General features: G+C 42.6%; 4 protein-coding genes across 4 annotated transcripts; 2 read left to right on the plus strand and 2 right to left on the minus strand.

Moving 5' to 3' along the window:
• Nucleotides 1-1,713: 1,713 nt before the first annotated feature.
• selenoo2 (selenoprotein O2) lies at nt 1,714-6,026 on the minus strand. The gene is made up of 9 exons (XM_028399950.1): nt 5,596-6,026; nt 4,561-4,764; nt 4,292-4,469; nt 4,094-4,224; nt 3,737-4,014; nt 3,492-3,654; nt 2,721-2,906; nt 2,122-2,278; nt 1,714-1,866 (listed from the first exon to the last, which is right to left on the minus strand). The coding sequence occupies exons 1-9, from the start codon at nt 6,021-6,023 to the stop codon at nt 1,714-1,716; spliced, it is 1,878 nt and encodes a 625-aa protein (XP_028255751.1). The 5' UTR covers nt 6,024-6,026.
• A 250-nt stretch (nt 6,027-6,276) lies between these two features.
• LOC114426632 (zinc finger protein 814-like) lies at nt 6,277-12,791 on the plus strand. The gene is made up of 9 exons (XM_028394163.1): nt 6,277-6,551; nt 7,138-7,340; nt 7,507-7,605; nt 7,705-7,791; nt 8,008-8,118; nt 8,237-8,360; nt 8,453-9,554; nt 9,700-9,752; nt 11,270-12,791. Exons 1-9 carry the CDS (start codon nt 6,518-6,520, stop codon nt 12,535-12,537), a joined length of 3,081 nt encoding a protein of 1,026 aa, XP_028249964.1. The 5' UTR covers nt 6,277-6,517; the 3' UTR covers nt 12,538-12,791.
• Nucleotides 12,752-15,388, minus strand: apex1 (APEX nuclease (multifunctional DNA repair enzyme) 1). The gene is made up of 5 exons (XM_028394648.1): nt 15,275-15,388; nt 14,331-14,462; nt 14,063-14,226; nt 13,791-13,983; nt 12,752-13,669 (listed from the first exon to the last, which is right to left on the minus strand). The coding sequence occupies exons 2-5, from the start codon at nt 14,389-14,391 to the stop codon at nt 13,155-13,157; spliced, it is 933 nt and encodes a 310-aa protein (XP_028250449.1). The 5' UTR covers nt 14,392-14,462; nt 15,275-15,388; the 3' UTR covers nt 12,752-13,154.
• A 186-nt stretch (nt 15,389-15,574) lies between these two features.
• On the plus strand, nt 15,575-20,664 carry osgep (O-sialoglycoprotein endopeptidase). Its single transcript, XM_028394636.1, has 12 exons — nt 15,575-15,721; nt 16,119-16,247; nt 16,358-16,477; nt 16,901-17,076; nt 17,210-17,305; nt 18,700-18,749; nt 18,828-18,906; nt 18,980-19,045; nt 19,371-19,461; nt 19,923-19,998; nt 20,152-20,250; nt 20,420-20,664. Exons 2-12 carry the CDS (start codon nt 16,133-16,135, stop codon nt 20,457-20,459), a joined length of 1,008 nt encoding a protein of 335 aa, XP_028250437.1. The 5' UTR covers nt 15,575-15,721; nt 16,119-16,132; the 3' UTR covers nt 20,460-20,664.
• The last annotated feature ends 35 nt before the right edge of the window (nt 20,665-20,699 follow it).

Below are 20,699 nucleotides of genomic sequence, written 5' to 3' on the forward strand. Positions count from 1 at the left end.
AGGTGGAATCTGAAAGGTCTGATGTGTCGTTATTTTTAAGATATCCTGTAATTTTTACAGACATATGTTTACAAAAATTTTTATCCACCAACAAAGATGGATGGAGACACCGTGAGGAGCACTGTCTAGGTTTACTGAAATTGAGAGTATTAGAAGTCGGGGTGTAATCTGAAATCAAAATGTTATGGTATTTAGTGTTTATAACGTTTGATATAAGTCTAGCATCCAGTAAAAAAAAATTCAATACGGGAATACGATTTGTGTTTAGTAGAAAAAAAAGAATATTCTCTATCTGTTGGATGTTGGAGTCGTCACATGTTGACCAGGTTAGTAGAGGTGATAAGATTGTTCAGGGCCGTAGAAGCATTAGAGGGACTACATATTTTTCATGCCGACCTATCAAGATGGAGATCAAGTTTGTGGTCCCCGGCAACTATTAAATTTGTGTTTGAGAGGTCTGGTAATTTCTCAAAAGTTTTTCGGAAAAATGCTGGGTCATCAATGTTTGGCCCATAAATGTTTAACAGTGTTACATGTACAGAATAAAGATGGCCTGTTACGATAACATACCAACCATTTGGATCGCTCAGTGTTGAAATGTGTTTAAAGGGAATATTCTTCCAGATAATGATTGCAACACCTCGAGCTTTGCTTGAAAAAGTAGATTGAAATATTTGGTCTGCCCAGCTGCAACGCAAACGCTTCTGTTCAGATGGTCTAATATGAGTCTCTTGCAGGAAAAGCACATCAGCAGCTAAAAAGTTAAGGTGTGCAAAAACAAACTTAAATAAAATAGCGTCCCCTCAGATTACCAGTAGTAAACTTCATAACATTTCAGTAACCAAAATTAGAGAAAGCCTAGGCGTTGTTATAAAAATGTTAAGCAATATGTGCACCTTGTTTGACCAAAACAGAACATACCTGACAGTGCCACATAATAGCAGAGTCAGGCACTTAGGTATTGTATACTGGAAGGAATGAGGCACACCCAAAAATGAAACCAAAGGCTTTGTGACAGTTTTCAAACTGAACATTTGGTATATTCAAGGCAAAAATAATCAATGAGCCACAAATTATGTTACACACAGTGAATCCCCCATAGACCTCCTGTAGTCCAACTCTACAGCCTAGTACAAGGTTTCCAAGATGACAACATTAATTTACAATAGTAAAAAACAGTAATATACTATTAAATACAGTAAACTTTTGCTGCAATTACCAAATGATTTATTCAGATATTTAAGTAAACATTATTATTCAACAGACAAACAGCGTCTTCTGACATGAAATTGCTTATAGCTAACATTTTGCCTCCTATGCTAAAATTCATTTAGACTTGGATTGTATTTGCCTATAAAAACCAGATGTGTGTGTGTTCCTGGTGTTTCAGGCCCAGACAGGTCATTGTGTGACTGGACATCTGAGCCATCATGCTTCATCAGCAGCTGAGTGCCTGCACTGTAGGTGTGATCATGTGTAACTATGTACCATACTTACTCTATGCACTACCAATGAACACTGGAACACACTTGACCACTGAACGTCCTCCATTCAGGAGGCAGGAGAGACAGTCTGCGGTGGAAGCTCCTGACATGCTGATAGAAAACTGTCTTCTTTCTCATTACCAACAAAGATTTAATGTCAAAAAACTACATCCACCTGTGGAAGCAGACTCCTCCCTCTCCTTCAGCTGCCCGAGAGGCTCTATGAAGATCAGGTGATGCAAATAGTTTGTGCCCAGGCAGGAGGTTTTCTGTCATAGGAGACAGTCGGCCCCTTGTGCTCCTTTTCTACACATGCCTCTGGTTCATACAAGGGGTCAGGATCAGAATATGGATTCTCCAGAACTTTAAGAACCCTGTTGATCTGTAGGACAAAGAGCGCATAACCATTAAATTCCACTCTATCTGTATCTGTAGAGCTGAAACCCTGACACTGTCCTAATACTGGTCAATATTCTGTTTGCCTGGCAGACATCATTTGTTTCAGACAGTATGTGTAAACAGGCTTCCTTCTCTTGCCAGCTCTGTGTAGACCATCAGCTGTTTCAATGCACCTGTATGTCAACATGAATATTTCTACACAGAATCAGTAAAATTTATGTCAGAAAAGTGACCTGACCTCAGAGAAGTCACCTTTTTCTGCAGCTTCAATTGCATTCTGGGCAATGTAGTTGCGTAGGACCACCCGAGGGTTGCTGCTGTTCATCACTCTGAGCCTCTCCTTTTTAATGTGGGGCAGTTCATGTGTATCATCACACTCCCGTGCTAAACGCCTCCTGGTGTTACAACAACAAAGACAAACGAGATACAAACAATCCTGTTGTCTTATATCTGCAGACTAAAGATTGAAAGCAACAATTACAGAGCTCCAGCCTCTTGGGATGAGTTCACTGTGAACTCGCCAAGTTTTCTCTTGTGCTGTAAAGTTGGACATTTAACACAGAGATCTGTGGGGATTAATTGGCTGTTGGAGCCAGCATCAAGTGGCCATTTGAGGAACTGCAGCTTTGTGGCCATTTGTTAAAAAAAAGAAAAAAAAAATTAAATCTTCCTTGTTAATTAACCAATCTTTCACATTAAATGCAGTCATCTGTACCATTGTTTAAGCAAAATATGAAGTATATTTTTCTTCCTCTTATGCTGTTACAGGATAATCTTGGACCCTGTACATTATGATCTCTTCATCTTCTTCTCTTTTTACCATTGTTCTTGTCTTACCTGTACTGACTAATCCAGCGAATCCAGTCATCACGCTGCTTTTCCTTAAGCTCATCTTGATCCGTCTCGAGGAGCTCCTTTAGCCGGCCCATTAATTCCAGCTGACCGGCCACATCTGGCCTGTCAGCTACTATCCTGAACATAGCTTGGTTGGTCTGTGCCATGGACAGAATCATCGCCAGTTCACTAGAGACAGAGGAGAATGTACTGCAGTTGACCACTTAGTTAATGTATTCCTCATAAACCCTGACATTTAACTTACATATTATCTTGATAAGACTGCCTCCCAAATTGCTTGCATTTAAAAAGAAAAACAGATGAAATGACCAAATGTGCTCCTACAGGAGCACATTCAGTGGTAGACTGAGACTACCGAGGAGCAGCACAGAACGCCACAGGAGGTCCTTCCTGCCAGTGGCCATCAGACTGTATAACTCCTCCCCTTTCTGTAGGGAGAAGCGCTAGATAATCATGTCAGGCATCACTGTCATTCCTATATTATGTTTACTTAGCACCTTACATCTCCATATTGTATCCATGTATCATATATTGTGCTCATACCGCGTACTGTACTCTTTTTGGATTATAGTGACACTTATACTTATACTCTGTACTTAACTGCATTTAATGTAACTTAATACCTCTGGCACAAGAATTTCCTTCGGGATTTAAATGTTCAGTCATTGGGAGTATATGGTGGGACGGCTTCAAACTTTTACTTTCTGCTGTCCTGTGAAATAACATATACCCAACCACCATACACCCCCTCACCGATCCTCCATTGTTGGTCTACTAGTCACCTTTAGCTCGTCAATACAGGCACACTGCTGTAGGATAAGGTCGACCACTGGACCCACCGCCGTACCCTTGCTGTCACCCTCGTCAGGCCACGGGACACAGCTGAGCAGGCGGAAGGTGTTGGTGAAGTCTGCCCCTGGAAATAATAACACAGAACTACAATGAAAATGAAGACTTACATAAAGATGGATTTTTACATTTTCTCTGAGTCTGATTACCAGTGTTGTACATGACACGCAGCAGGTCTGATATGAGCTGGCTGTCCTCCGCCAGTTCTTTTCTCACAAGGCCCAGCTTCTTCCTCATGGCACACAGATAGAAGGCTTCATATGTGGGCATAAATTCATCCAGGAGGGCTCCTGCCTCAGCTGCATTGAGCTCAGAGCCCAGGGCCTCGGCCAGACGAGCCAGGTTCCAGTGGCACACAGAAGGCTGGGCTTGGTATGAATAGCGCCTCCTTTTGTCTGAGGCGTTTGATACAAAATCTGGATCATATCTGACACATGGACAAAAGAGCAATGTGAAATATTCTGACATGTAATGCCATTTTTGAGTAAATTTATTCTCTGCCCAACCTGTCCATGAAACCAAAGGGACCATAATCCAAAGTCAGGCCCAGGATGCTCATGTTGTCTGTGTTGAGCACACCATGACAAAAACCAACACACTGCCACTGGGCCACAAGCTGAGCAGTTTGTGTCACCACCTGAGGTTAAACAGTTAAAAATGAAAAGGCTCAAACTCCAAAGCAGTCTCTACACAGTTCATCTCACCTCTCTGAAAAAAGCCATATTCTTGTCTCTTCGGCTGCTGTGAGCCTGCTGGACATTAGGATAGAAGGTCTCAATGAGATAATCCAGTAACTGAGCACGGATATCATGGCGCCCTGCACTGGGGCCCTGTAGGCCTGAAAAGACATCTCTGCCCAGAAAGACCTCAAAGGAGCCAAACCTTAAAAAAAGGAAAAAAGGAAAAGAGAATTGACATCTGGATCTTTACATGCAGCACTACACCAGTTATTATTTAGCAAAACTCTGAAAACCTGATGAAGGAAGGGGCAAGACGCAGGACAGCTGAGCAGTGCTCCTGAATGCGATGGCCGCTGTTGAGTGGATCTCTGCTGACGTAGAGGTCCGAGGTTATGAGGGAGGCTGCACGGGTGCTGGGTATGCCCAGAGCAGCCATGGCCTCACTGCACAGGAACTCTCTGATGCTGGAACGGAGCACCTTCCTGCCATCACCATCTCTGCTTATCATTAAAGGTAGGGTAGAAGATTTCATTCTGAAGCACTTCTTGTTAAATTACTGTAACTTCTCTTTACAATCCGATAGCAACCAATTAGTTCAGCAGTTTCGCATTAAAACAAAGAATATTAATCTGTGGAAGCTATAAAACGCTAAAAACATCAGCCAATCCTCCGGGATGACTGCGTTCTGAGTATTGGCTGGTTGTCACTCTCTTCCTGCTCTGCGCACACCAGAGAGGTACGTTCATGATGGCCGAGGTCACAGGTAATGTGCGTCCATGTGATTAGGAGGCGTGGCTTCGGAGTGAGCTCCGAGAGAAAGGGGCGTGTGTTTACTTTGAAAATATGGCTGACTCTCACTGAGTTTTCAAAATCTCCTACCTTTAAAGTACAGTTTAAATAGAGACAGACAAGACATCCAGGCGTAAGAGCATTAATTTTAAATACAACCTTGCAGTTTACATCTATGTCTGTGCAGACTCACGATTGTATAGAAAACACTTTAAAGGAACCTTTGCAGATAACTGACCTTTGACCTTTCACTAAAGATCACTTTATGGATTTATACATTATTATTATTATTGTAGGCCTACATTACTTTATTGTGTATGATCAGGACTGGAGCAATGTTTCTCCTCAACACACAGCGGTTAGGCAACAAGGGATATTTGATGTGTGCCAAGCAGTTAAGCACTTAAGCAGCTTAGTTAATGCAGTCACATTTCTGTGCTGACAAAGGCTTATGAAAGATTTGCTGTGTCACCTGCTGAAATTACCTTATTCTCACTGATCACTGTGTTATATAAATGAACTGTCGGCATAAAAAGTACCTGGAGTAAGGTGTGACTCCTGCACCTTTCACCTGGATCTCCCATCTCCCATGGATTCCAGACTCCACCTCCCCCAGGTACATCACCGCTCCATCCCCCAGCTGGCCCGCGAACAGTCCGAACTGGTGCCCACTGTAGCAGTGCGCAGCCGGCTCTGAGCCCGGAATCAGTCTGGAGCCGCTCAAATACTCCGGACCCAGAGGGTCGCTCAACACGTCCTGCTCAGTCAGTCCGAGCAGAGACAGCGCAGACTGGGACACGGCGATGAAAGTGGGACGGACCAGGGGCTGAAGAGTCCTTATTCTCGAGAAACATGCCGCTTGGACCGTCCGACATCCGGGATGCTCTGAGTCATCCACAGGCAGCGTTTTTAGCGCGGTGTTGTTGAAATTTAGGCGCTCCAGAACCGAGGGCTGAGAGCGCTCCATGAAGACTGAGTCTAGTTTAACACGAGCCAGTCTGCTAATCCGGATTGTGCGCTAGTGTAGGGACGTGTGGCACTTTGTAGGAGTGTGTATGAAGTAGTTTAAATGTTGTAAAAAAATAGTTGCAAAAATGAATCTTATAACACATTTGCACATAAATATAATCGTATGCCCTCAGAAAACAATCAAACAGAACTTTGTACTATTCCCCGGTAGGTGGCGGTAACAATAAAGGCAGACGAAGAACAGACCAGTAGAAGAAGCCTATCACAACAACTCTGTTTTCTCCCTGTAAATGTGTGTTTTGGTAGCTCGTCGGTTACTTTTGCCTGGGGTGCTTCGTTAAATTTAGAGGAGACGTTTTACAGTAACAGTTGGGCATACACTTTCAGTCTTGTATCATCCTGAAATTAAAAATCTTAACGTGTGGCTGTGTAGCTAGCTAGCTAGCTAAGAGTAACTGCAGCCGGTCAAACTTTTTTAGCACCGATGAGAGGATGGACTCTGGTGTTTTAGCGGCTACTTCCAAAGGTTGGTTTGTCGACGAAGCTACAATAGCTAAAAATTTGTTGAATAACATAATAAAATGAATGTATTTGAGCTAACACTGGCTTTGGTCAGTGCTTCTACTCAAGCAAAATTAGCTTGTTAATCCTGTATATCTGTGAAGTTAGCCAAATATGCTAGCTTAATGGTTTGTTTTCAGACATTTACGATACATTCCCGTGTTTCATTTTACGTGCATGTGTTTTTTTTTAATGATTGTATGTCTGCATTTCTTATTTGAGTGTTATAGGTATACACACACACAGGCGTCAATATGGAAAAGCTATGTTTTGGGCAACATGTTGTTATTGAATGTGCACGTTGAGGTTGCATTCAAAACAGATACTACTATTACCTAAGAAGCAAAGACCTTTTGCAGAACGTGAACTAGAAACGTTCTTTCACAGATTACATACATACTTATTATGCCTTATTAAAAATGTCACAGTGAAATAACTAAATGCTTCTATATTCATTGGCCTAAATCTGATTATCATAGCAAAGAAAAGAAAACATGAGCTTTTGTATAAAATGTACACTTTTATTTTGGATTGCTTCTCCCTTTTTTCAGGTGACTCTTTACCCCTTGCGGCTCTGCGCCTCCTTGTCCCCCCTTTCCAGCTCATGACAGCCTCTATGTGGCAGGTGCTGAAGAGACAAGATGTCATGAACTACTGGGATGTGGCAGAGTTTGTCTCCTTGGTGGTGGACATGGTCCCAGAGCTGCTAATGTACAAACACAGGACTCAACTTAACCTGGGATTAAGAGCCAGGGTAAGTATTAGTGATTGAAGAAGATTTGGAGGGTTATTCCCATTTATTTGTTGTTAAAATGGAAACTGGAGGTTAGAACACAGTGCGCTGTTACAAAAAGTTAATGATGGGTGAACTGTTTTTGTGAACGCATTTTTTTTGACACAGTGTTTTTGCTCCTCAACAGTATGTTCTTGAGTTGTGCCAAAGTGAACAGGTTGTAAAACCTGAGTTCATCTTGCCTTACCTGGACAAGATTAAATCACCTCACCCCACCCTTGTAGATGTAAGTCTGCATATGCTAATATTTTTCCCCTGATTTCTGTACCGTTTTGTAATCAACAGCTATTAAATTGTGACACATATGTGTAATGTCATCTTGCAGGTGAAAGAGGAGGGAGTAACACTTCACTTTCTTGAGTTGATTCAGACTCTGCTCGAGGATCCTGAAGAGAGAAAAGACTTTTTTTCGGTGAGGCAACATTAAAAAAAGGACTACTTTGTATGTAGTGGGTTTCTGTTTTGGGTGGTATTAATATCTTTGACAAAATTAAGACAATTTATATGTAGCTGTAGCAATGATAGGTATTAGGAAAGACTTGATTTATGATTAAGACTCATTTTATTAATCCCTCTAATTGGTATTTAGTTAAATGGTGTTAACAAAATCTCTCTTTTCCTTGCAAAGGAGGTCTTCCCTGCAGAGTACGGACCTCAATATGACAGTGATTTACAGATGTTGTTTTGGGAGTTCCTGTGTCGTGTGGCCCAGCTCTTACCAGTTCCTGACCTGGAACAGGTGAGAGGACTGATTTAATGATTTGTCAAAAAAAGTTTAATTGTATCACCATTATTTAATCAACATTATGGGTAAAGAGTCCTAAGTTGAAATACCAGTTTTCATATGTATCTCATAGACTGTGTCCTGGCTCGGGACTGAGTCTTCTGTATTGGAGGATTGTGTTCGTTCAGTGTCTGACCCTACAGACCTGAGAAATCTGCTCCAGCACCACAAAAACCTTGGGCATTTAGAGCAGCATGGTAAGTCAACCCCTGTATTTGTATTGTATTTTCTATGTAACTTTATATTTCTATTACAGCACCTTATTTGACTTCTGTATGTTTTTGTGCAGTTCCACCTTCCAGTATGGGTGACAGCATCTTTTCCTCGCTCTCTGCAGTCTTTCCAAGCAAAGTGTCAAAACCTGTAGAACAGCCCAACCAAACAGACCCACTAGAAGTACTGAGTGAAGACACAGACACTCTGTCATTTGTGGATGATGTAGCAGTTGAAATAATTACAGTGACTGATTATGCAGAGGTTGAATTAGGTACAAGCACTGATATGGAGGTGGTGATTGAAGAAAACTGTTGTGAAGGAATAGACACAAAGACAGTGGCTGAAGATACCCAGGTAGTTCTCCACGAAGCCTCTTCATCTAAGAAAGAAGAGGCAACACAAGGAAACAGAAAAAGTGTTTTGACAAACCATCCAAAAATCGCCAAAGACAAGTTAATGTCCTTACAACAGAATGTCTCTCTGGGACCACACGACTGTCCAGACTGTGAGAAGAAGTTCAAGTTTGCTTCTTCACTAATTGCCCATAGGGTCATCCACACTGGAGAACGACCCCACCGGTGTAGTGACTGTGGCCGTTGCTTCTCCTTCAGGCAATCCCTTGACAGGCACAGACACACCCACAAAACAGGATGCAAGTACGACTGTGTCATTTGCGGGGAGACTTTCCACTCCTTGTCAGCCCGCACACAGCACAAGCAAACACACATGGAAGATGGTGTTTATGTATGCAGTAAATGCAACAAGAAATTCAACTCGGAGCTGGCACTGGCAAGGCACCTGAAAACTCACATAAGTGACAACAATGCAGACAAACCTACAGAGAGCTGTAAGGATGGACAAGAGGCTGTAGTAACTGTAGAGGACAGGATTAGTGGGGGTGAAGATGAATCAAGCTGCCAGGTGCCGGCAGATGATCAGCACCCAGAGAGTGCAGAGGGTCAAAGCTGTGAGCATCTTGTCTCTGAACCTGAACCTACATGTCCTGGCAGTGACCATGATCTCAGCACCCTGGGAAAGGTACGCAAAAGTGGGCGCAAACGCAGACCAACCATGAAGATCCAGGTGATAAATTTACAGAAGCGCATGACTACTAAGAAAAGGAAGGAGATCACCAGGGAAACTCCTCCACCACTGAGGCCTTTGCATTTCACTTGGTAACATCTGGTTCTCCTTATTCTTTTCTGATTTTGTTGTTCTGGTACCTGATTTTAATGCACGCTAATATACACATATACTGTATTTGTTATTGCGCATGGTTTACTCTATCATTGAAAACTTTTGTCCCTTTCTCTCTTGCAGTGCAGAACACTCTTATGGATCACCCATGGTCTCCTTAAAGAATGGTGAAGAAAGTGAGTTTTTAATTTTTAGAAGTATACAAATCCTTCCATTGGCCAGGCTGTCTTTAGTGTTCAGAATACCATATTTTCCGGACTATAGGTCACACTGGAGTATACGTCGCACCAGCCAAAAAACGCGTAATGAAGAAGAAAAAAAACATAGGTCGCACCGAAATATAAGTCGCACCAGCGGGCCAGCAAAAATCACTATGTTTTTAGCGTAACATTGCCTCCTGAATTCCTCTTAACTTAAGTGATATGGCTGCAGGGCATTGAGAGTGAGACAGATAAGATAAGATAAGATAAGATAAGATAAGATAAGATAAGATAAGATAAGATAAAACTTTATTAATCCCGAAGGAAATTCTTGTGCCAGAGGTATCAAGTTGCATTACATGCAGTTAAGTACAGAGTATCAGAGTATAAGTGTCACTATAATCCAAAAATAAGAGTACAGCAGTATGAGCACAATATATGATACATGGATACAATATGGAGATGTAAGGTGCTACGTAAGCATAAATGTAGACAAGTGGAGGGAATGACAGTGATGCCTGACATGATTATCTAGCGCTTCTCCCTACAGAAAGGAGAGGAGTTATACAGTCTGATGGCCACTGGCAGGAAGGACCTCCTGTGGCGTTCTGTGCTGCTCCTCGGTAGTCTCAGTCTAGCGCTGAATGTGCTCCTGTAGGACAGCAGTGTGTCGTGCAGGGAGTGAGACGTGTTGTTACGAATACTGAGGAGTTTCCTCAGTATCCTCCTCTCTGTCACCTCCACCACAGACTCCAGCTCCACTCCCAATACCGAGCCAGCCTTCCTAATGAGCTTGTTGAGTCTGTTGGTGTCGGCCGTCTCCATCCTGCTGCCCCAGCACACTACAGCGTAGAAGATGACACTGGAGACACACGCATTTCAACAAGTCCTTACGCGGAGAAATGATTAGCTTCACAATTACTATAAACATCCTGTAAAGGAGTCAAAGGCAGACTACTGTGCGCTATAGCTGTCTGGAATTAGCGACATATCGGCCTATCGGCTCAGCTGCAAGCACACGTTCCATGAACGTGCACGTCAGCTCGGAATGCAAAGTGTGGACAAGCTGGAGGTAGAAGAGAACTGTCAGGAGAGGGGCAGAACAGCTACCATTATATTTGTAATGGGATGTCAGGACACAAGGCTAACCAATTGTATATCTTTATATAAGTCTATATAAGTCGCACCTGAGTATAAGTCGCATACCCAGCAAAAGGATGAAAAAAAGTGTGACTTGTAGTCCGGAAAATACGGTACTTGTCTGGGCTTCTTAGACCATGTCTCTCAAAGGATTCAGCACGATTTGGCAAGAGCAGATGTTACCAAAGACCAATGCTGTTAGAAGAAAGGAAAAGTCCTTCCACATTATGACACCCAGGATTGTGTGTCATAATGTGGACCACAGCAGTCCAAAGGGACATTGTAATTTACAGTTTCTTAGCACCACATTTATTTGTTGCTTAAGTTTCTCATCAATTTGTTTTCCCCACAAGGTTCTACTGCAGATGGTTCATCAGCTGCTTTCTCTTGTCCTAAGTGCTCCTTCAACCACTCAGAAGAAGAGCCGGTGCAACAGCACATTGACATGGTCCACTCTGTTGAAACTGCAGAAGATAAGTCATCCGTTCAGCCCCTCACAGATGAAGAGGGACATTTCAGTTGTACAGACTGTGAGAAGACCTTCAGATTCCAGTCTTTACTAAACGCCCACCAGCGCATCCACACCGGTGAACAGCCCTTCTTGTGTTCCCAGTGCGGACGGCGTTTTTCCTTCAAACAGTCACTGGAGAGGCACAAGCAGACACACAAGTCCGGGCGCAGCTACAAATGTCTGATCTGCAGGGAGGTCTTTAAGTCCCTTGAAGCTCAGAGGGAGCACAGGAGCACTCACATGGAGAATGGTGAGTACCTGTGTTCAGTATGTGGACGGGTATTCACGTGGAAGTCAGCACTGGTGAGGCACCTGAAGACCCATGGTGTAGAGGCTGACAAAGTGGAGCATTCTTACAAATGCCCTCGCTGTGACGTGGGCTTTAGCTGTGCCAGCTACCTCAACAGGCACCTCCAGACTCACCAAGAAGAAAGAATACACACCTGCAACTGCGGAAAGAGCTTCACCTACCGGGCAGCTCTCACTGCACACCAGCGCATTCATCAAAAAGAGCGGCCACACACATGCACACAGTGTGGCAAGGGGTTCCTTTACAGGGGTGGGTTGCTGAGCCACATGAAGATCCATTCTGAGGAAAAACCATTCATGTGTTCTTTCTGTGGGAAGAGCTTCAAGAGGGAACGCAACATGAAGAAACACGAGCGCTGCCATACCAGGGAAAATGTCTTCAGCTGCTCACAGTGCGACAAGAGCTTTGTCTATAAGGCGACGCTGATCAGACACGAGCTGACTCATTCAGGTGAAAGGCCATACCTGTGCTCCGACTGCGGAAAGGGCTTCTTCTCTCACGCTGAACTTTTAAAGCATGAACGTTTCCACACTGGCCACAAACCCTTCCAGTGCCACCACTGTGGCAAGAAGTTCACTCAGTCTTGCTACTTGACCATCCACCTGCGCTACCACACAGGAGCCCGGCCGTACTCATGCAGTGAGTGCGACAAGAGCTTTCTCAGTGCCAACCGCCTGAAAAGACACCAGAGAACTCACTCAGGGGAAAAGCCGTACCTCTGTGGAGAGTGTGGGAAAGGATTCAGGCAGTCTTACAATCTCAAAATGCATCAACGGACACACATCATGAAGTTAACATAGACAAGTCAGACTCTTGTTTACTCTGACAAAAATAACTGTAGGAGCATAATTATCACGTTTATGTAACTAGTGACTTCTAGAAATGTGTTCTTGTGAGAACAGGTTTATGGTAAATGTTAACTTGATTTCCAGGCTGCGTTGCAATTAAAGCACACTGAGCAGAGGTGTGCATTGTTGTGTTATCTTGGCCTCTAAATAATAAGCAGAGCAGGTGTCTATACAAATGAAGTCTTTATTGGTAAATGTAGAAAGTTTCACAACAGAAAATGTAACATTCGTTTGGAAAAGAAGCTTAAAACAGGATATATTTACTTTAACATCAGTGATTTGATTCCAAACAGTAACAAACATCCTGTGGGGCCTGGACATCAGCTTAGACATTTTGAGAGTGTAGTGTTGAATTTTTATGGAATTTCCATGGTGCACATCACTGGATTAACTGGCAAACTTTAATTCATTGTTGTGGGGTTGAATGAAAGTACTAAACGACCAAGCTACACATGAATTCACTAAAGAGTGTGTTTGGGCATTACTCCACTGATAGACTTAAGAAGTCTGTGGCTGAACACACGTTGGTGTATGTGTTTGAGCCAAGTATCACAAGGCCTGCTTACCACCTACACAACTATATGCAGAGTGATGGGGCAGTGGTCGCTCCCCATTGCCTTGTTGCGGATCTTGCTGTCGCACAGGCCCGGCACCAGAGAGGACGACAGCACAAAGTAGTCGAGCCTCCAACCCACGTTCTTTGAGCGAGCATTCATCATATAGGTCCAGAAGGAGTAGGCGCTGGTCTGCTCGGGGTAGAGCTCACGGAAGCTGTCGATGAAGCCGGCCGCCAGCAGCTGGCTGAAGCCCTCACGCTCCTCTGGGGTGAAGCCTGCATTTTTCTTGTTCCCTTTGGGGTTCTTCAGGTCGATCTCCTGGTGTGCGACGTTCAGGTCACCACACAGCACCACAGGCTTCTGCATGTCCAGCTCACTCAGGTATGTGCGGAAGTCCTCATCCCAGGTTTTGCGGTAGTCTAGGCGCACAAGGCCTCTGCCAGCATTTGGCACATAGGCAGTCACCAAGTAGAAGTTGGGGAACTCAGCAGTGATGACGCGGCCCTCTTTGTCATGCTCCTCTTTACCTGCAGAATTATGTTTTTGTTATGTAAGTATATTCATCTAGCAGCTAGTTAGCTTATCTTTGCATAAAAAGGACTAGACATGTTTTAATGGATTCAAACAGCATAGAAAAATGCCTCTCACCAATTCCATAGGTGACTTTGACAGGTTCATTCTTGCAGAGCATAGCCACACCACTGTAACCCCCCTTATCATCTGATGCAGCCCAGTATTTGTGAGGATACTCAGGCATTGAAGTGATAGCAGCAGGGAGATCTTTGTCTGCACACTTCGTCTCCTGCAGGCACAAAATATCTGGAGCCTCCTCACGGACCCACTGAGAAAGACAAGTATGAGTGTGAGGTTTCTCATCATTAACAACAGATTAATGATGACATTTGTCACTGCAAACTCACATCTAAGCCATTCTTTTTCACCCAGGCCCTTAACCCATCCACGTTCCAGGAGGTGATTTTCATGTTGGCACTACGGCCATCTTTGCTGGTCAGTTTGTCAGGAGGATCATCGTACATCACTGGGGCCTCTGGTTCCTTGGTCTTCTTTGTCTTTTTCGCAGAAGCTTCGAAATGAAAGAAAAGACAGTGATTTGTACTGGATGTCGGAAACATGTCAACAATGGAAGAAGAAGAAAGCAGATTAGAGCGTTCGTGTATGTTGTAGTACCAGAGCCGGTGTCCTCATTTTCCCCCTCTGCAGCCGCCTCTTCCTTCTTTCCTCTCTTCATACTTGAACTCGCTCTTACCGCAAACACACTCCGCAGACACACAACACGCACACACAACAGCACGCGAGCCGCTGGAAAAACAGGAAGAATTTCAGTAATGTTTTCATGTGTTAACTGTAAATATGTAAGATGCAGAGGCTTCACTGTAAGGCACAAGGAAATATACAGATCACTAATACAACAGACCGGACACTGAGATGGAGACGTAATTCTGACGTGATTATATGCAGTAATCTTATATCAGTCTGTTTTTAATACTTATTTCTAATACTTGGCTAACTGTGGCACTGCCCACCTTTTCTAGTAGTACATAAAAACCAACACAAGTCTGAAAACGTGAATTAAGCCTTGTATAGACGCACTGGAGCGGCTTATTGGGTTAACCACTTGCATTCTTGTGAGAAATAGAAGTTTAGTTTTGGGAATACATCAAAATAACATTCGGAAATGTTTGTTGATCAGATCAGGCCTTGTGTGTATTCTGTAACAAAGGGAACGCACACCAGGCATGTATTTTGACAGAAGTGGAGTGCGTTATTTTCAAAATAGACTCAATCAGTGATACAGTGGTGCACGGGGAAGTGCATTCGCATGGAAACACGAAACCAATGCACTAAATGAGCACTATGCACTAAATGTACAGCGTGTGCGTATTATACGAGTTTAGCTAGTAGCAAGCTATGCTAACGCTAACGTTTCCTCTGTGACAAAGAGCATCGAGAGCAGACGGCCCTGTGTAAGAATGAATGGAGAATGGCCAGCAAGCTAGCTGAGCTTCCTACATGGCTTAATCTCACACACCGACAAATGTAAATGTGATTAATTAGCATTCGCATGTTCATTTGAAACACGATTCAGGAAAAGGAGATGCAAATAATCTTACTTGCACTTTCACAACAGGATGCAAAGGGCTCTGACAAATGCTGCTTCCCAGTCACTACCCCAAAACAACTCACACACACACACGCACACACGCAAAAATTTCTGACCACGTGCCTGCTGCTGCACTGAGTGACTACCTGAACACATGCCTGAAATCTGCACAATGTTTCACATTTTTATTTTTCCTGATCGGTAAAATTTTTTTTTTACATTATTAGCTGCTAAACACACAAAATATTAAAAAGCATAATGCTGAGTTAAACCATTGTTTTGGACGAAGATTTATGGTAAGGCGACATCTACAACTGCCAATGTTTGGGTCCTTCTAGCTTCATATGGTGCATAGGGGATGTAGAAGTTAGAAGAAGCAGTCAAATTAGTTATGTAAAAGATTAAACGTGCATGTTTTTGTATTAATGTGAACTACCCAGGAAAACTAAAATTATAGGTAAGTGTATTTTGTCATAAATGTTATTGTGTGTGTGTTTTTGGGAATAGTTTTAGAAAGACAGGTCTGCGCTGGAGGAGCTAGCAAAGGAGCTACCATACAAGCCTGCACAGTTCGTGATATTTTCCCGCAGAAAAAAAACTTACTTATAATACATTTATGTTCTTAAAAAAGTATGTATCTAAGATGTCTTTATATGTCATAATTTTGCCTTATCATTAAGAGTGGTTTATTTTAAATCAGATATTAATTTGTAAAATTGCAGGAGTAACGCTTGATTATAATTTGCCCTTTTCTCAATGTATTTTTTAGTTTTCAATTAAAAATAAAATACTTGTGTAATAAAGTATAAGGGAGAAGGCTTTAATCTTAACTGCTCATTGTTTCCCTCTTTCAGTTTTTTCTGCAGTCATGACTGTAGTAATTGGTTTTGAAGGCAGTGCCAATAAGATTGGTGTAGGCATCATCAGGGATGGTGAAGTGCTTTCCAACCCGAGAAGGACCTACATTACACCACCTGGTCAAGGCATGTTGGATCTATGTTCAAACAATAATGTCATCTTTAATAAGATGGTGATATCACAAAGTCGTCTCTAAGCCTTCATGTGAAGCTGATTGCATTTGATTACACGTCAGGTTTTATGCCAAGTGACACAGCCAGGCACCATCGTGCTGTCATTCTGACTGTTCTGAAGGAGGCACTGGAGCAGGCGAGGCTGAAGCCTGCAGACATTGACTGTGTGGCCTACACCAAAGGTAACAGTAGTAGAATGTGTTAAAGCAATATTTGAACTTATTAGATGTGTGTCTGTGAGGAAGAATATAAAAATGTCTGGTAGACTGCAAATACAAAAAAATGACTTGGCATTGAGTGGCTGGTGAATTTAAACACTAAATGTAGTAATAGAATTAAAAAAAATAAAGTGAAAAAATACAGAATAGATAATGAATAGAATAAAGACCATATAAAAAAACATAATAAAATAAACAATACTATAATTAATGAATACTAACAACTTCTATTAGGAGTATCGCATTCGTCGTTAAAAATGATAATCATATGATTCAGCTGTATGTTTCAAGTACAAAAGTAGTCTTCTTATTTTTTAGGTTAAATGAGGTACAAAATTATTGGCCAACCCTTCTCTATATCCTTTGGTGTGTGCTGTCCTCCTTCAGGTCCTGGTATGGGTGCTCCGTTGGTAACAGTGGCTCTGGTGGCCCGTACAGTTGCACAGCTTTGGGGGAAGCCGCTCCTTGGTGTTAACCACTGCATTGGACACATAGAAATGGGCCGACTCATCACAAAAGCCAACAACCCCACTGTGCTTTATGTTAGTGGGGGCAACACACAGGTGGGTTTCTGCATGTAGGCCTCATTCTTGGGAGAAGCTCATTCTTCGTTCTGGTTTTTCTTTGCACATAGTTGTCAGTCACAGCTGTAACATACGATTTCTCTGTACTAATTATGTAGATTATGATTCTTAGGTTATTGCATACTCAGAGCGGCGTTACAGAATTTTTGGGGAGACCATTGACATTGCTGTTGGCAACTGTTTGGACCGATTTGCCAGAGTTATTAAGGTTTGTGGCCTTGTCTCTTATGGCCTTTCTACACTGTGCGATTTTTAGTGATCTTATAAGACCATTGCATGACACACTATGCGACGTGAATCTAATAAACTTTGGTGCGATCGCCAAGTATGATGCACATTGTACGATTATCATTTACTAAATAGCAGGCGACCACAGGTTACGTCATACGCCAACATGCAAGGAGGAGGAACATGTGGATGCGGAGTGACAAGTCGTAGCAGCTGTCGCACTGTGAGTCAGTCATCCTACATTTCAAACACCACTAGAATTTTATCTCAGCTTATCTTTAATCGCAAGACGCTGACAACAGCTGTCGTGGAACCTGTTTCACAGCGCGACGTAAGACCACCGATTTAAGCTGGATCCATACTCCGCGAGACAAAGACATTTTCCCCCCCTGCAGACGTTACGCCCACAAAATGACGTCATTTTTTGTCTCTGACCGCCCGCTGATCCGCACTCCTGTGCACAGGGTCCGGGCCGAACTTTGTCTTTCAAGGCTTTGCGGCAACCATGCTGTGATTGGTCGGAATTTATTGTGGGCGTGATGAAAGTGGAGAAGCGCAAGAGCCTCTCCAGGTATATAGGTAGGTGTATAAACAGCACTGATTCAACAGATTTAGATAAGACCATACTGGTTTGCATGATGAGCAATAAAAGAAAGAAAGGCAAGTCAGGGTGATTTGTCACCAATAACTCCAGACAGCCATTCACACATACCAGATGGTGACTGTTATTACCATTCTATATACTCCTACACACCCGGGCATAATAGGCTCGTTAACAATGTCTGTATATCTTTGCTATTGTTACTTTTAATGTCGCATCTTCACAGCTCATCACCGGACAGTTTGAAGTATCGCAGGCACATTGGAACACAGTAGATGTGCAAATGTGGTCATAAAGGCACAAACACTGAATCTTTGCTATTGTTACTTTTAATGTCGCATTTTCACAACTCATCGCCGGACATCTCACGCTGTTGCAGGCACCCTCTCTGTATAATGCCCTCTTGCCATGGCACAAGTCCTTGTGGTGTGTTAAAAAACTCAGTAAAGTCTTTCCTTATAGTTTAGTGGGCGGGCCGTATGAGGAGTTCTGCACACACGCGTCTCGCGGAGTATGGTACCTCAGTGCGGAAAAGACCTTTTTTTTGTATCTCTTACCACCCGTGGAGCGCGTTCTCCGCTCTTTGTCTCGCGGAGTATGGATCCAGCTTTAGAGCCACGACCAAAGATATCTCCACGATTCTCCTACGATGCTCGTCTTTTGTCTGCGACAGCCCAAAATCGCACAGTGTATTGGAGGCTTAAGAGTCAATTATTTGCCTTATACTTTGTCTAATAGATGTAAAATAATACTTTGATTTGGTCTCCTCCCAGATTTCCAATGACCCCAGTCCAGGCTATAACATAGAGCAAATGGCCAAAAAGTAAGTGAGGTAGATTTATTTGATGGTTGGGAGTCTGTGTCTGATTTTGTTTTCATACTGTTTATCTTTGCCTGTCAGAGGGGAGCAGTATGTGGAGCTGCCATATACAGTAAAAGGAATGGATGTGTCATTTTCAGGGATTTTATCCTATATTGAAGTGAGTAGAGCTACCTATAATGCAAATGTGTATATTGTTATTCATCATCTTAACAGTTTTTTGTCTGTCATAGGAAGCTGCTGACAAGATGTTAAGCTCTGGTCGGTGTACTGCAGAGGACCTGTGTTTCTCACTTCAGGTATGAAGAACTAGCATCATACAGTTTACATAACTTAATTATTTAATCCTTTAAGGGAAGGACAAATTAAAGACAGCTACTTCAACCTCTATGGGGGCATGCGTTAATTTTAAACCTACTTTATGTTAAAATCAGCATATGTAGGAGGATTGTTTGATCATGTTATTTGGTTTAAAATATTGTCATTAGATCAGCATAGATAAATGTTTTGATTATGGATTTACTTTTGTAATCTACACTGTCAAATCACATCCTCATTAGAAGTATTACCAAAACAATAATCATTTGATCGGTTCCTTTTGCACTACCTCCACCCTCTCTGCAGGAGACCTTGTTCTCCATGCTGGTGGAGATCACAGAGAGAGCCATGGCTCACTGTGGCTCACAGGAAGTCCTCATTGTTGGCGGGGTTGGCTGTAAGTACATCAGAAATGAACAGCTACAGCTGAAACGTCTGTAACATAAATACAAACTCCTGAAAAGATGTTTTCCTTCTCACAGCTGTTGTTTAAGTTTCTCAGTCCTACACAGAGACAGAGAGAGAATCAGTATACTGAAGGTTTTGTATACAGTACCTTTGTAATGCTGCAGGCTGTTGAGGATCATTACCATTGTGCACATATTGTAGGAGAATAGTAGAGAGTACTCTTCTTTTGTTGTAACTGAATTCATGCAGTGTGTACTGTTGTTTTTGTGCTGTTTTTATTTAGGGAAAAAAACCTGTCATTGCATATTCTGCTAACCTGGTCTTAATTTTATTATATTATAAGTTTATAAATTGTAAATCTGCCTACTTCAGTTTATGAATTGATAAGCCATTTTAGGCAAAACATTCCTATTAATCCAAAAAAATGTCAATGTGTTCTTCCTCGTCCAGGTAACCTACGTCTACAAGAGATGATGGGGGTGATGTGTAAGGAAAGAGGAGCCAAGCTGTTTGCCACAGATGAACGGTAAACCATTGATTGATCCTCACTCAGCACATTCACTTTCATTCACATTGAAATGACAAAAGACTTTCACTTTTACACCAAGAGAGCTTCACTGTATGCTGCACAGAAGTAACTACGCAATATGTGTGTTTGTATGTTTACGCTGTGCCACAGGTTCTGTATTGACAATGGAGCAATGATAGCTCAAGCTGGCTGGGAGATGTTTCGGTCCGGTCAGGAGACAGACCTGGAAGACTCCTGGATCACACAAAGGTAAAGGCTTCCCTTTACATTCATCGTGTTCCTGTATTATAGGTTTACCATTTGGTCATATTCTCGATTAAAATCAAGCCACTTGGAGGGCTAAAAGCTCTAGATCTTATATCTGGCTACCTGCAGTGCTGGTGCTTGTTACATTGACCATTAGTGTTTATTTTTGTAGGTACAGGACAGATGAAGTGGAGGTGACCTGGAGAGACTGACAGACATTCTCATTAAACTCTTCCTGATCCGTTTCGTTAAGTGGAGCTCATCAGGGCTACATTAGCGTCACATTCAGTTTTTTGTCAGCATGTAACATCAAGACCACCCCTGGAAAAACATGCAGAAAAGTCACTATTTAAAATACAGCCAGTCATGACATTCAGCTGTTAAACGGAACAATGGGGCCTGCTTATTTTCTATGTATAGTTTGTAATTTTATGGTTAAATAAAGACTAATA

Source organism: Parambassis ranga, chromosome 2 (genome assembly GCF_900634625.1).
Source record: "Parambassis ranga chromosome 2, fParRan2.1, whole genome shotgun sequence".
Taxonomy (NCBI): Eukaryota; Metazoa; Chordata; class Actinopteri; family Ambassidae; genus Parambassis; species Parambassis ranga.

What these genes read in the sequence shown, in the direction of transcription:
- selenoo2 (XM_028399950.1), bottom strand. Translation starts at nt 6,023, where the DNA reads ATGGAGCGCTCTCAGCCCTCGGTTCTGGAGCGCCTAAATTTCAACAAC. An exon ending in GCGTGTCATGTACAACACTG is followed by an intron (nt 3,655 to 3,736) that starts GTAATCAGACTC and finishes TATTATTTCCAG; the next exon opens with GGGCAGACTTCACCAACACC. An exon ending in AAAAAGGTGACTTCTCTGAG is followed by an intron (nt 1,867 to 2,121) that starts GTCAGGTCACTT and finishes TTTGTCCTACAG; the next exon opens with ATCAACAGGGTTCTTAAAGT.
- apex1 (XM_028394648.1), bottom strand. Translation starts at nt 14,391, where the DNA reads ATGAAGAGAGGAAAGAAGGAAGAGGCGGCTGCAGAGGGGGAAAATGAG. An exon ending in TGAAAAAGAATGGCTTAGAT is followed by an intron (nt 13,984 to 14,062) that starts GTGAGTTTGCAG and finishes TGTCTTTCTCAG; the next exon opens with TGGGTCCGTGAGGAGGCTCC. An exon ending in CAAAGTCACCTATGGAATTG is followed by an intron (nt 13,670 to 13,790) that starts GTGAGAGGCATT and finishes ATAATTCTGCAG; the next exon opens with GTAAAGAGGAGCATGACAAA.
- osgep (XM_028394636.1), top strand. Translation starts at nt 16,133, where the DNA reads ATGACTGTAGTAATTGGTTTTGAAGGCAGTGCCAATAAGATTGGTGTA. An exon ending in CTGTGTGGCCTACACCAAAG is followed by an intron (nt 16,478 to 16,900) that starts GTAACAGTAGTA and finishes GTCCTCCTTCAG; the next exon opens with GTCCTGGTATGGGTGCTCCG. An exon ending in GGATTTTATCCTATATTGAA is followed by an intron (nt 18,907 to 18,979) that starts GTGAGTAGAGCT and finishes TGTCTGTCATAG; the next exon opens with GAAGCTGCTGACAAGATGTT.
- LOC114426632 (XM_028394163.1), top strand. Translation starts at nt 6,518, where the DNA reads ATGGACTCTGGTGTTTTAGCGGCTACTTCCAAAG. An exon ending in TTTAGCGGCTACTTCCAAAG is followed by an intron (nt 6,552 to 7,137) that starts GTTGGTTTGTCG and finishes CCCTTTTTTCAG; the next exon opens with GTGACTCTTTACCCCTTGCG. An exon ending in CAGTTCCTGACCTGGAACAG is followed by an intron (nt 8,119 to 8,236) that starts GTGAGAGGACTG and finishes TGTATCTCATAG; the next exon opens with ACTGTGTCCTGGCTCGGGAC.